The 12936-nt window shown below is 37.7% G+C and overlaps 1 protein-coding gene across 1 annotated transcript in view; it reads left to right on the top strand.

Annotated features, from left to right (window-relative positions):
• TSPAN8 (tetraspanin 8) overlaps positions 1-9862 on the top strand; it is a 31527-nt gene extending 21665 nt beyond the window's left edge. The window contains exons 6-8 of the mRNA XM_025476592.3: positions 2434-2565; positions 5372-5455; positions 9566-9862. Of these exons, the coding sequence (XP_025332377.1) occupies positions 2434-2565; positions 5372-5455; positions 9566-9619 (270 nt within the window). The 3' untranslated portion in view covers positions 9620-9862. The remainder of the gene's footprint in view (positions 1-2433; positions 2566-5371; positions 5456-9565) is intronic.
• The last annotated feature ends 3074 nt before the right edge of the window (positions 9863-12936 follow it).

Raw genomic sequence — 12936 nt, 5'->3', positions numbered from 1 at the left:
CTGGTGGTTGACCTAAGACGAAAGGTACTGTAGGTAACCACTGGGTCTCAGGTTTGGGTTCCGAATTACACTTGTTGCATGCCATCCCTGATGGCCAAGGTCTAGTCTAAGCACGGGGGTTTACATGTTCTGTTTGCTGTAGCAAAGTTCTGAATTACTTCTGTTCTGGTGCACTGATTCTATGCCTGAAGCTTCCTATGTTCATAGAACTATAGTTCTTTAATGTCCATTTTTATTCCTTCCTTCTTTCTTCCCTCCCTCCTTTCTTTGGGTTAAGAGTGGGATTGATGGGGGGTGGGGTGCAGTGCGGCACTGGGCCCAGCTGGGCAGAGCTGAACTGTGTGCAGTGGGAGAGCATCCTGTATTACATTCTGCTCCTGATGATCTGCTTTGTCCATCTTCTTCCCTCCCTCCCTCTTTCTCTAGTTGTCTCTTCCTCCCTCTCTCCACCAGGGCTTTTCCTTTTTAGGAATGCTTTTTTGGAAAAAGAATCCTATACCGAACTCTGGCTGGATGACTTGGGGCCTTACCACACGTGGACAGAAGTTGTAGATACAAAGTGGTTTTCTCTTTTGATTTCAGAGAATTCCCAGGTGAATTTTCTGCTAACATACTAATAGAATATGCCCCTCTTGGATTCTCGGTGATGGCTATTTTTCTAGAGGTCATTGAGTTATTCACTGCACAGAGCCTTATTCATCCAGCTGTTATAACACTTGCAACAAATCCTGACCAGCTTCTTCCTCGACTTCTCTCAGGTCTGATCTGGTGACCAGATATCTTACCAAGTTTAGCCTTTCTACCTTCTCCTCTGTCTTCTGTTTCTAGGCCTCCCTAAGGAATCCTGAGGTATATTGTATTCCAAATATGGACTGACCTGTGAGTACATATAATGGGACTTAAAAAAAAAAGATCTGGGTTTTTCTATCAATTACTATTGTTCAAGACTATTTAATCAAAAGGCATAAGCAATTAATCATGTCTACCATGGAAACAGGAAAGAAGGTTATTTCAAGATTGCCTTCTCTGCTAATACTGATTGACCTTGCGACCGACTGAAATCTTTCACTGTTTGTCATATGAATGTCTGCTGAGTCAGATATTTGTGCATCTAAGGCTTTGAGCCCAAGTGCAAGACTTTGTATCTGCTTCCACCGAACTAGTTGGTTTGAGTCCATTCTTTGAAATCACTTTGGAGCTTGATTCTGCTCCCCAATGTGTTAATCATCATGCCAGCTCTCTATCAACTACAGAGCTGAAAAGGTACTTTCCAAATATTTATCTAAATTATTCATATCAGCATTGAACAGAGAATAATGGAAATGGCAACAACTGCCATAAAACAACTGTAGCAAACGCATGCTGAGTAATTTCTACAAGCCAGGCACTGAGCTAAGCACTTCATAGCTTCATGTGAATTTTCCCATTTTTTTTCTTTACAACAAGTCTACGACTTACATGTTACTGTGAGCAACTACGACTATCTGTATTCTACAGATAAAGAACAGAGGCACAGAGAGGTTAAGCAACGTGGGTAACATGATCACCCAGCCCGTAAGTGAGTTTTCTCAATATCTGGGCCTTACAATACATCTGAGCCTAGAAAACTGTGCAATCTTGGTTCTATTTCCTTCAGCAACTTTTTTCCTCTACCTTTTCTTCATGGAGTATTGTCTCTCTACTAGAGCAAGTAGGACCAGATGAGGGACAGTTACTTCTCTCTTTCACCTAATAATATGGCTGTGCCGTAAACCCTGAGTCATTGGGCTTATCGCTTCCTTGTTTTTCTTCCTAAAACATGACCCCAAACTCCCTTCGTGTTTCCTCACGTTCCAGTGTATTCTGGGCCTTAACGTTATTCTGAGAGCTTCCTCCTTCATTTGCATCCCTCCCTCATTTTGTGGCTTTCCGTATAAAATTCAGTCTTATGAGAGGCCCCACTAAGCATCTTCTTTGGCCTTTGAGAGGCCTCTCTCTCTTTTCCTCCTCTCTTCCCAAAATGATCAAAGATCATGAGATGGAAATTTCATTTTTTAAAACTCTCTCATCTCTTTTGAGCAAAAGTTTTTTAAAGAGACCTTGATTTTCTCATGGACTAACTCTTTGGAAGCTTCTTTCCTGAAATCTAGGGTACTAGATCTGTTTCTGCCCCTCTCTTTTGTCATTTAAAACTAGGTGAGTTTTTTTGTCCTTTTGCCAACTTCCTCAGACTTGTGCATCTGCAACCCTATTTTTTTTTAATTACTATTAAGGCCCAAATGGAAGATTCCTTCATTTTTCTTCTACACCTAGAGAAGTTGTTGAGATGATTTACATGACATTTTAGTATAAGAAACATCACATTAATAGTTTCAGAAGAATAGGATTCAATGTATTGACAATGTTTTTTTCTTCTTTAGTGATTGCTCTTTATATCTACTTTTCATTAAACAGTTTAAATGCTGTGGTTTGGTCAATGGAGCTGCTGACTGGGGAAATAATTTTCAAGAGAATTACAAGTCATGTGAATGTTCAAGTTTGTCAGATTCTTGTGTGATGTATGATGGCAAAAATGTTTACAAACAGGTGAGGACAAATGAAATTTGACACAGTAAGTGGTTCTGTTGATTTTTTTTTCCAGTGAAAGTCTCTACAAAAAAATTAAATTGCAAGCAATTACAATGGGAATCATGATATAAAAGTCCCAGGAGTTTCCCAATAAAAAGTAGATACTGTTTAAAGATAAAAGTAGGTATAAAAAAGTGAAAGTATTTTTTTTTGAGTCTGATATCACTTAAAGTCAACTTTAATAGATCAAAGAAACATTCCAAGGAAAGTACAAGCTAACCGATGAAAGTTATCTCATCCTCATTAATAATGATTGATGACTTTAATCATTATTCTTAACTATTTTTTCTATTTTCACATAAATCCTAGAAATATATAGTTTCACTTCAGTTTATAAAGTTAATATTTCTTGTTCTTATCAAAGGTTCCTTTTTTTAAGTAATTATGTGGGTATAAAGACTTGGTCTTCAGTAGTTTGGCTCTGGATGTTAGTGTATCAATCAATTTGCCTAATTATTGCTCTATTTGAGAAGTGGCCTCGGACATCTAAAGTCAATCAAAAGAGCTGGGTTCATCTTTTATGTGTTACAGATATCATATTTATGTCTCTTGTAGATGTCAATATGTGAATGTCATATTTCTTATTATTGCTTAGTTCATCAAAGATGATTGACCACTTCCAATGGGCCAGGCCATTTACCAGCCACGGGATATCCATTCCAGACAGCCATAATGATTGCACTCATGGGGGTTATACTCAAATAATGAAGAAAGAAAGCTAGGCAGCTTCATTTCAATAATTATTGGTATTTCTTAGATAGGGGCAGGCACAAGGTATTATGGGACCCTAGGTAACTCAGTCTTCAGGGTTCAAGGTCTCCTAGAGGATATGCTATCTGTCCCTTACCACAGGTCTTTACATAAATTGTTCCTTCTGCCTGGGAGGAATGCCTACAAAAAATAATTATCAACATTAATGTTTAATTTATTTGTTGTTATTCTTCAGTGCCCACTATGTGTCAAACAGACCCTTGTTAAAATCACATATACTTCTGGAACCTCGAGAAGGTTATAATCTAGTTGGGAGAAAGATATATAAAAGCTCTTATAATTCAATGAATTAATTTCTATAATACCTGATGATTATTTTCATTTTGGCATTGATGTAGTGATGGCTACTGAGGTTAATTATATAGTAGGAAATAGAAAGTATCTCAGGGGAAGTTTCTCTCCCACTGGCTGTCGGATCTCTTTTACTAATCTCATCAAAAATCAGGAGACTCAAAAAAAAAAAAAATCAGGAGACTCCGCTCTAAAGGGGAATTGCTGTTACTAGTACTTAACATAATTCATGAGGAGAAGTTATCCACCAGACTACAGAGCAATCAGATTTTTTTTATTGTCAAAGTAGTATCACTAAACAGTTTTATTCTTACTTTTTATATTCCTGCCGACCTAATTTAGTGATGTGATATCTGCAAAGAAGAGGCGAAATAAATATGGTGTCAATGAATGCAGTTGCCACTTAGGATGATGAGGACATTAGTAAATTCAGTTGCAAATTGTTATCTGTTGCCTGTTAAAGATTCAACTTGAAGATGTTTTTCCTCAGGATAGATTTTTTTTTTTATCCTAAAAAGTAATAGACATTCCCTCCAAATTCACACATAATTCAGCTGAAGATAGGCTGATAGCTGCACCAGTTTCCCAAAAGGAGGGTCATAAATTCATAAAATACTTCCATCTGCCTTGTGTCATTTGCAAAAAGTCTGGAAAAATAAGAAATCTGGAATGGCCATAACTCACATTTCTTTTTATTCCCCCCTACCTTTTGCCAAGATAACCTGGTTATCTGGAGGGGAAAGGGAGGAAAACTCCTCAAATATAATGAATGTGACTCCGTAGATAAGATCATTAATCTTATAGTTAACCCTAAATGACATAATAATTTACTCTAATGTTTACCACTTTGGATCAGATGTGAGTGGAGAAACCCATTACATTTAAGAATGAGAGGGAAAAGACTATTTTACTCAGCCTTATGGAGAACTTTTATTTTATTAACCATAGCAATATTTTGTTAGCCCTCTGTGCATATAAGACTATCATAGGAATGATACATTTTCTGGCAATACAGATAATACCACTATTACATTGTGTCGTGTTTTCCCATTTTGAAAATTATCCATATAATTTACAATTGCTGGAATTTTTAAGTCTGGCCTAAAATGTCATAAGCTGAAATTGCATGCTAGCTTGAATATATTTCAACAAATGTGGCAGAGAGGCTACTTTCTAAATTCTCGTTTTTTACCAAGGTCAAGACAAAATAGTGGACACAGTAATTTTTTTTCGTTTTTCCAGTAAAAATAACTCAGATATAAATTATTTAGCGATTTTTTTAAACCTTGTTTTAAAAATGAAAGTTTATGCTACAGTTAGCTGAAACCCCAACCAGGGAACTCTTTGCTGCAGATTACAAACCTAAATAATACACAAAGTGATAACAGTTCTAAAATGAATAACTGAAAGTTAGGATAAAAGTATTATTTATATCTAAAGATTCCTAGATTTAGCAATGAGATAGCTGAAGCAAGATTTTCTTTCTTGGTACTTTCCAATGTATGAACAAACCACAGTTAACAAGCTTTGGGGGTGGGTAGAAGCGTGGATTGACGGAATGGAAGAGTGGAATAATCAATCCAATTCCTTTTTGTTGACTGTTCTTCCATAGCAATGGTCAACCCAATGGGAGGGGGAACTTAATTAAAATAAGGTCAAAATTTTGATTAAAGGTAACTTTTTATGTTTTGTTTTTTAACAGCCATGTATTTCTTTGATAAAAGAAGTAGTTGCAAAGCATATTCTGATAGTAATTGGAATAGCATTTGGACTGGCGGTTATTGAGGTACAGTATAACCTTGCATTGTTGACTCTTCATTCATTGTTTATTCATTAATTCTTCCAACAAATATTTATAGTAAGCCAAGCATAAACCAGGTGCTTGAGAAAAACACTGGTGCCAACTGTTCAAGGTTTAGCATCTTTTCTGGCAGTCTTTGGTTTTGGAAGAGGATTACAATCTTGTCAATCAAGCACAGCTGAGAACATTATGAATGATCTCTCCACTGGGACAAAAATTGAGTTAATCTCCACACAGTTCTTAATCCCAGATTTCCTTTTTATGTTGAAAACCAGCATAAGAGTTAAGGTTTCCTGAAGTTAGAAGAGAAAGCACCAAACAAAACCAAAATACAACCTTTACAAATTCTTACCTCTCTTCTTGATTTTGAAACAAAATAAAAACTCACCTCAAGAGTGTGGGGAGCTCTTTTCCTGCTGTTCCATCTAGAGAAATCTAACAATTTTTAAAAACTAGGGACAGATGTCTTAAGGACTATGGGCTCACTTGAGGAAATTTTAAAGGAAATTTAAGGTTTATGTATTTATTTATCAATTTGATTATTGGTGTTGAAAAAAAAAACTTGTATTGGATTTTTATCTTGATGGACTTTCTTGGTATGACTTTTTAAAGAACCTGAGGATACTTTCTACATGGCCTAAATTTCTTTGCTAGAAAGATGGAATAGAACTATTTCAGAGAAGCGTTTTCGGAGTCATTCCAGATCTTGGTTAATTTAGATATCAAGTGAGTCAACTCACTCTTGATCCTCTGTCAGGACATTGGCAAGGATCCTAATGACATGTGAGGTGTCCTCCTGGTTACTGCCTCTGGGGGCTGGTTAGGTCAGATGAGTGACTTCCGCTTCACTTTTGTAGAACACTATACAATGTCCTCCCCCGGATTTCTGGTAGCTTTCTATCTCTTACTTGTGCCACTTTACTGACAGAGAGGAATTTTAGCTGGGATTGAAGCAATTTAGTGTTCTAAGTGCTCTTTTAGGTTAACTGTAGAGTTTGAGCAGCAGGTTGGGCTGTTGAGTAGTACTTCCTTGTAGTCCAAATTAACAGGTCTAAGTATGGCACAATCTCTCAGTAGACATGGTCAACTTTCTTTTTGTCTGATATATAATGGACGTCAAATGGTGCTATGTGCTAGGTCTATCTCTCTGGATTCAGCCTTTTGTATAATGTCCTTTTTCTCTCTCCTTTGTACTTGGGGTTTATGCAAAGAATAGAAATACGAGCTAATGGTTGTAGAGATGAGTAAGGAATCACACACAAATGTACTCATATATTTATAAGCATGAAACACACATACATATATGTTGGAGGAGTAGACTTTAAATGAATGATTGAAAAGATCAGGCTTTAAATGTGGTATTCAGTGTAAGTGTCATTATAAGTGTCAAATCCATATTAGACTCGAATTCAGACAATTGACTATGACTGGCTACAAACCACTGATGCTTTTAAGAAACTTCTCGGAAGCAAAGCCAAAGAAAATAAGGACACAATCAACTAGGAAGATCGATGTCTCTCATATCATAGCCAAAGGCATTGCCAAGAATCTAAGTACATTTAATGGAAAATAAGATTACAGGAGGAATAGCATTTCAGTATTTTATGAAATTGGTATATTCCATGTGTTTGTTACACGTCTAGTATTTTACTGCTTGTTCTAAAGACATGTATAAGAAAAAGACCTTCCAAAGAATAATTTATAGATATGGAATTTGTACAGTAGTATCACAAAGTATCACCATTTTCCTGATTTAATGCCAGTTAAGTGTGATTTCTAGACTACATGTAGATATAGCAAATGGTTGATTCAAAAAACTCTTGGCCATTTTTTGTTGTTCACTCCCTCAATCTAAAAGCCTGCCCTCCCTCTAGGATTTGAAGAGAAAAAAAAATCATTTTATATTCCTCCTCTTTTTATTAAAAAAGGAGCTTTGGGGCAGCCCCGGTGGCCTAGCGGTTTAGCGCCGCCTTCCGCCCAGGGTGTGATCCTGGAGACCCAGGATCGAGTCTCACGTCAGGCTCCCTGTATGGAGCCTGCTTCTCCCTCTGCCTGTGTCTCTACCTCTCTCTTTCTCTGTGTGTCTGTCATGAATAAATAAACAAATAAATCTTTTTTTTTAAACAAATAAATCTTAAAAAAAGGAGCTTTGAAAATATCCAGTCTACAAAACTGTATCCAAAAAATGTACATTAGTCTGTCTTACAGGAGTTAATATTAGTTGCTTAACACTGAGGCCTGTCTCCATTCTGTTTCCCAAATTCAAATTCAAGAAAACATAAATATACATAGAAAAAAATCTCTCTAATAACTATTTTTAAGAAGGAAATAGAAACAAATATCTTCCTGCGGAAAGTATATTCAAACTATTTCCATAGACAAATATCACACGAAAAAATCACCCTCTGACATTTAGACCTTTGATGTTAATCTGCTTAGGCACAGGCTGTGACAGACTGAGCAATAGGTATTTTCAATCTGTTAAGACCACATCCCTGAGGGATTTTTCTCAGATAAGATGTCAGGGATCTATGCAAAATGCTTTATTTTGTAAGGAAATTTTATCTATAGACATTGGAATTCTTATTACAGAATTAAATAACAAGGCTATCATATCTCTCCTTATTTGACTACACAACTTACTAGCACAGAAAATCAGCAGAACTCTCACTCCTCATTCTAATTAGTGGGGGAGGGAAAAAGCCATTGACAATGATAGTCATCACTTCGTAGGATAAACATTATCTTGACAGGAGGTCGTAGGAACAGAGCAATTAAAAGATAGGGAAATGAGAATTTTATAACGTTTTTTGGACTGCCTCAGAATATGAGAACTCATGCACACAGCCTACAAGGTTATCCTGCGTCCTAGCATATATTACTGTATGATGAATCTCTTTTAATTATTCCCACTTTTATGAACAATGATAAATTATCTTTTCTGATGCAAGAAAATGTGATATTAATCATCTAGTATGCTGATGAATGCTGGACTTCTATTACAAGGATGTGACAGTGAATGGCAATAGAGAGTTGTCTTATCCCAATATTTTGTCCATTTTCTTTACTCTTTCCTAATACTTGTTCCCAGACTGAAGGCTTGAGACCAAGGCATAAAGATGAAATTTCAGGGCTTTTCCAGGTCATTCTAAAAGAACATTCTAAAAGAATATTATGGATGAAAATCATTATTTTTGCAGAGAATTGGTGTCTACTGTTTTGTTTTTAAGAAGGAAGAAATACTGGGCAGCAGTTCTCATCTGAAATGCATTTCCAGGAAAGAATTAGTAAGCAGGATGACTCAGTACAGGAGGAACACTTAGGATGACTCAGCATAAATGGCCCCTGGCTCTCCTCCTGCCTCAGTGGGGAGGAAACCTTCCATCTATAATACACAGGGGTCCTTTCCATCATTTCTGCATCGAAGCCACAGCAGGCCAGGCACTGACTGCCGAGTCAACGAGGGCAAGTTTTAGGGTCCCTCATTCTTGGGAGAGCCATTTAATGAGATGGAAATTATGTCCCAGATTTTCAGCTGAGCTTTTTCACTTCAAAGGAAATTCCTGAATTAAGCTATTCCCTGTAGATTTAGAAGCTTTTTAAGAAAAAAAAAAAGTTACTTTCTTCATTCCTCTTGGCAATGCCTAAAAATATGGCAAGAGAAATTCTAGACGCCTTGATTTTATGCAGATGATCTAAACCAGATGATCGCATAGCCTATTCATGGAAGCAGTAGGTACACTTAGCCCCCCAGAGGCCTAAGTTCTTCAGAGCTCCAGGGTAGATGCCCCACAGAAGGGTGTGTGTGTTTGAGAAAGATAGGGTGCTCTGAGGGCAGCCAATCCTGCACAATCAGACAGGGCCAGTTACAAGCGGATTGGCCAGCTAAAAACTGATTAAAAACACAGAATACTCCAAAAGCTTTCTCAATGCTCTTTTCGTCTCACTGGTCATCCAAGCAGAGCGATGACTTAGGAAAATAAGATGAGAACTGTCAGTAGCCAGGATCTTTTTCATATGTAATAGTCTTTCTGTCTATTTGTAATGTCTCCAGCATTTTAAATTCCATGTTAATCTTGTTATTTTATTTTCTAGATACTTGGTCTGGTATTTTCTATGGTCCTGTACTGCCAGATTGGAAACAAATGAATCTGTGGATGTGTCGAGCTCTCATCCATCAAGCCCCTTTAACATTTTGCTTTCGTTTTGTAACTTTAAATATACAAATACTGTACATGTTAGGAGCAGCTGTCTTACTAAAATGTCTCATTTAGCTACATCACAGATATCTTTCAGACATATTGAACATATTTAAGATTTGAGTGACACTAGGAAAATGATATGAATGCGATTTTTACTTAAAATAAAAGTAACATTGTTTATGCTGGTGTATTTTCCTGTCTGATCATTGTGTTCAGGGGGTCCTGTGCTTAAGACATTCAACTGGAGCCACCCAGTGGAGTAATCTTCATTGCTAAGTGACGGATGGGGCCATAGTTAGTTAAAGCAGTGAATCTGGAAGCAACGTTCTTTCATGTGGCGTTATCAGCTGTTGGTGATGAGGTTGAGTTGAGTCTCAAGTTGAAGAACTTGAGAGCGGCCCAGCTGAAAGTCAACATCTCTCTTCTGTTTGTGCTAATGTTGACTAATGGGATCTCTTTTTTTCTCCTCACTGTTGGTGGTGGTGGTGGGGGGTTGGTGAGCAAGAGGATCTGAGCACTGCCTTTTAGTCTCTGAATCTCTAGTAACTCTTTGGATCTTCCTGAGACATGGATATAAGTGCTTTTGTTCTTCGAGTTCCTACAGGCATTGTTACGTTTTACTATTTATTTAGGTATAATATACACACCATCAAGTGAACAAACCTTAAGACTCCACCTGTGTAAGTACCATCCGGATCACGATCCAGAATATTTTCAGCACACTAGGATGCCCCTTCACTATGGCTGGAGCTGGCTCACACCAACTCCCAAGGGCAGACTGTATACATAACATGTGCACAGTGACATCACACTGGTAGCTTGAAATCTACCATGGTGGGAGTATTAATATTACGGGAATGGCCAATGCTGGAAAATCAGGATTTTCTTTTCTTTTCTTTTGAGAACTGATTGTTAGACATTCACCAGTATACCACTGCTCTCAGCAAATGCTTCCCCAAAGGTAACCGCTCTTCTGATTTCTAGGACCATAGATTTATTTTGCCTATTCTTGAACTTTCTATAAATGGAATAGTAAAGTATGTACTCTGGCTTCTTTTGCTCTCAACACTGTTTGTGAGACGTGTCTATATCATTGCATGCAACTCTAGCCCATTCTTGTTGCTCTGTAATATTCCATTTTACATGACTATACCACAATGTACTCTCCTGTTGATGGGCATTGAGTTTGCTTCCAGTTTGGTGCTAGTATGAATAAAGCTGCTATAAACATTCTTTTACATCTTTTGGTGCTTATAGGTACTGATTTCTGGATAGATACGTAGGGGTGGAATTGCTTTGTATTCATATATTTCATATATTTAGATTTAATAGATTCTCTTCAAGAAATCTTCTAAAGTGGTTATGCTTATCTATACTCATACTAGAAAAGTAGGAAAGACCTAATTTTCTCTTCTGAGAAGGAAAAAGGGAGAGAAAGGCAGTCATTATCAAATGGATCAGAGTGGGGAAGGAGTGGGAAACTGGGAGGGTGGGTGCATACTGGGCTGGGTTGGGCAATCTAATTCTTTGCTCCCCTATTGCTGACAAAGATAACTATCCTTTTCTTAGCACCTGTCATCCCCTGGGAACTATCCCAGAAACTGTACTTTTATGTCTTGTTTCTTCTTACCATATCCTTATAAGCTAGATACTATTATCCTCCTATTGCAGGTGATAAAATAGGGACTTACGTGAAATTAGGGAACATGCTTAGAGTAAAACCATTAGTGATTGACATAACTGGGATCCAAACCTTGATGATTACTTTCCAACCCTCCCAAACAATTGCCTCCCTAATGGATCATGCATATTTGGCTTTCCCATGTCTACTAATGTACTTGCCATATATTATGTTAATCACCTGTTCATGTGTTTGTCTCTGTTAGTATCCTGCAACTTTTTGAGGGTGTTGTTTCTTATTTATCTTTATGTCCCCTATATCTATTACAGTGCTTAACAGCCAATAGGTGCTCAATAAATTATAGCTAAAAATAATCCTTAGATTTATCGAGAGCTTGCTACGTGCCTAAAAATAATCTAAGCACTTTGTACAGAGTAATTTATTTAGTCCAGAACAATCCTCTTAAGTTAGTACTATTGTTAGGCTACTTCCCAGAAAAGGAAACCAGAGATGAATGAGATTAACTAACTTTTCTTAGGTCATGCAGCTAGCAAGTGGAGGAGTTATGATGACTGTCTTGGGTGATAATACATGCCTTTCCCAAACACCTTTCCATAAGAGCTAGCTCTATACTAGACAGACACAGCCAGCTGGCAAAGGTGGGTAATTATTCTGAATAGTCTCAAGGTCTGTTTCTGGATTGTCTGTTTTGTTCTCCTTGGACTGATACCATACTATTAAATGTTATAAGGCTGGATATAAAGCAGAATAAGCTAAGAAAGATCACATATTAGGATATTTTATGGTAAATATTTTATGGTATCAATGATATAAAGAATGTGTCAGTCAAGGTAAGCAGGAGATTGAAAACTCTTTTAGCTATTTCAAACAGTGGAAGTACAATGCAAGGAAATGCTGAATTAATCAGCCGGGGCTACCATAACAAAATACAACACTCAGTGGCTTAAACAATGTATGTTACAGAGAGAGAGTGAGAGAGCGAGAGCGAGAGCGAGAGAGAGAGAGAGAGAGAACTCTCTAATGTCTTCTCTCGTAAGGACACTAATGCCATCTGATTAGGGCTCTACCCTTATGACCTAATTTAACCTTATTTACTACTCCAAATACAGCTACACTGAGGGTTAGGCCCCAAACATGAATTGTGGGTGTGGGAAGGTGTACAAAATTCAGTCCATACCAATTGCTTACACAGGTGAAGGAAGAAATAAGAAGCCAGTTGGGAAGGCAAAATAAACCAGAGATTAGCAGCAGTGGGGAATTGCTACCACCCTTAGAACTGGAGGGACAGAGATGGTAGTACCAAGCTCCCAGGATCCAGAAACACTGGTGGAAGATGGAACCATGGCAGGGACCGCAGAGGAAGGGCTGGCTAGTAGGAGTAGGAGCCATGGCAGTGACTCAGCAGCTACTGTCACAACAGAGAAAGGGAGACATGCCCTGGTTGCTTCTCTCTGGCCCACTCCAATCTTTTGCCAGTATCTTCCATGGGCTGAACTCGTCTAGAAGCCCGAGAACAAGGGAGCCTAGGAAATGTACTTTCCTCTAATACAAAGCCCTGCTGAGAATGGCAAGGATTGGATTGAGTAGACGAAGACTGTCATAGCAACTGGGCATTTAGAGAG

The sequence above is a fragment of the Canis lupus genome, chromosome 10 (assembly GCF_003254725.2).
Source record: "Canis lupus dingo isolate Sandy chromosome 10, ASM325472v2, whole genome shotgun sequence".
NCBI classification, from domain to species: Eukaryota; Metazoa; Chordata; class Mammalia; order Carnivora; family Canidae; genus Canis; species Canis lupus.
Note: the sequence above shows the minus strand (reverse complement) of the source record. Positions and strands in the feature narration are given on the sequence as shown.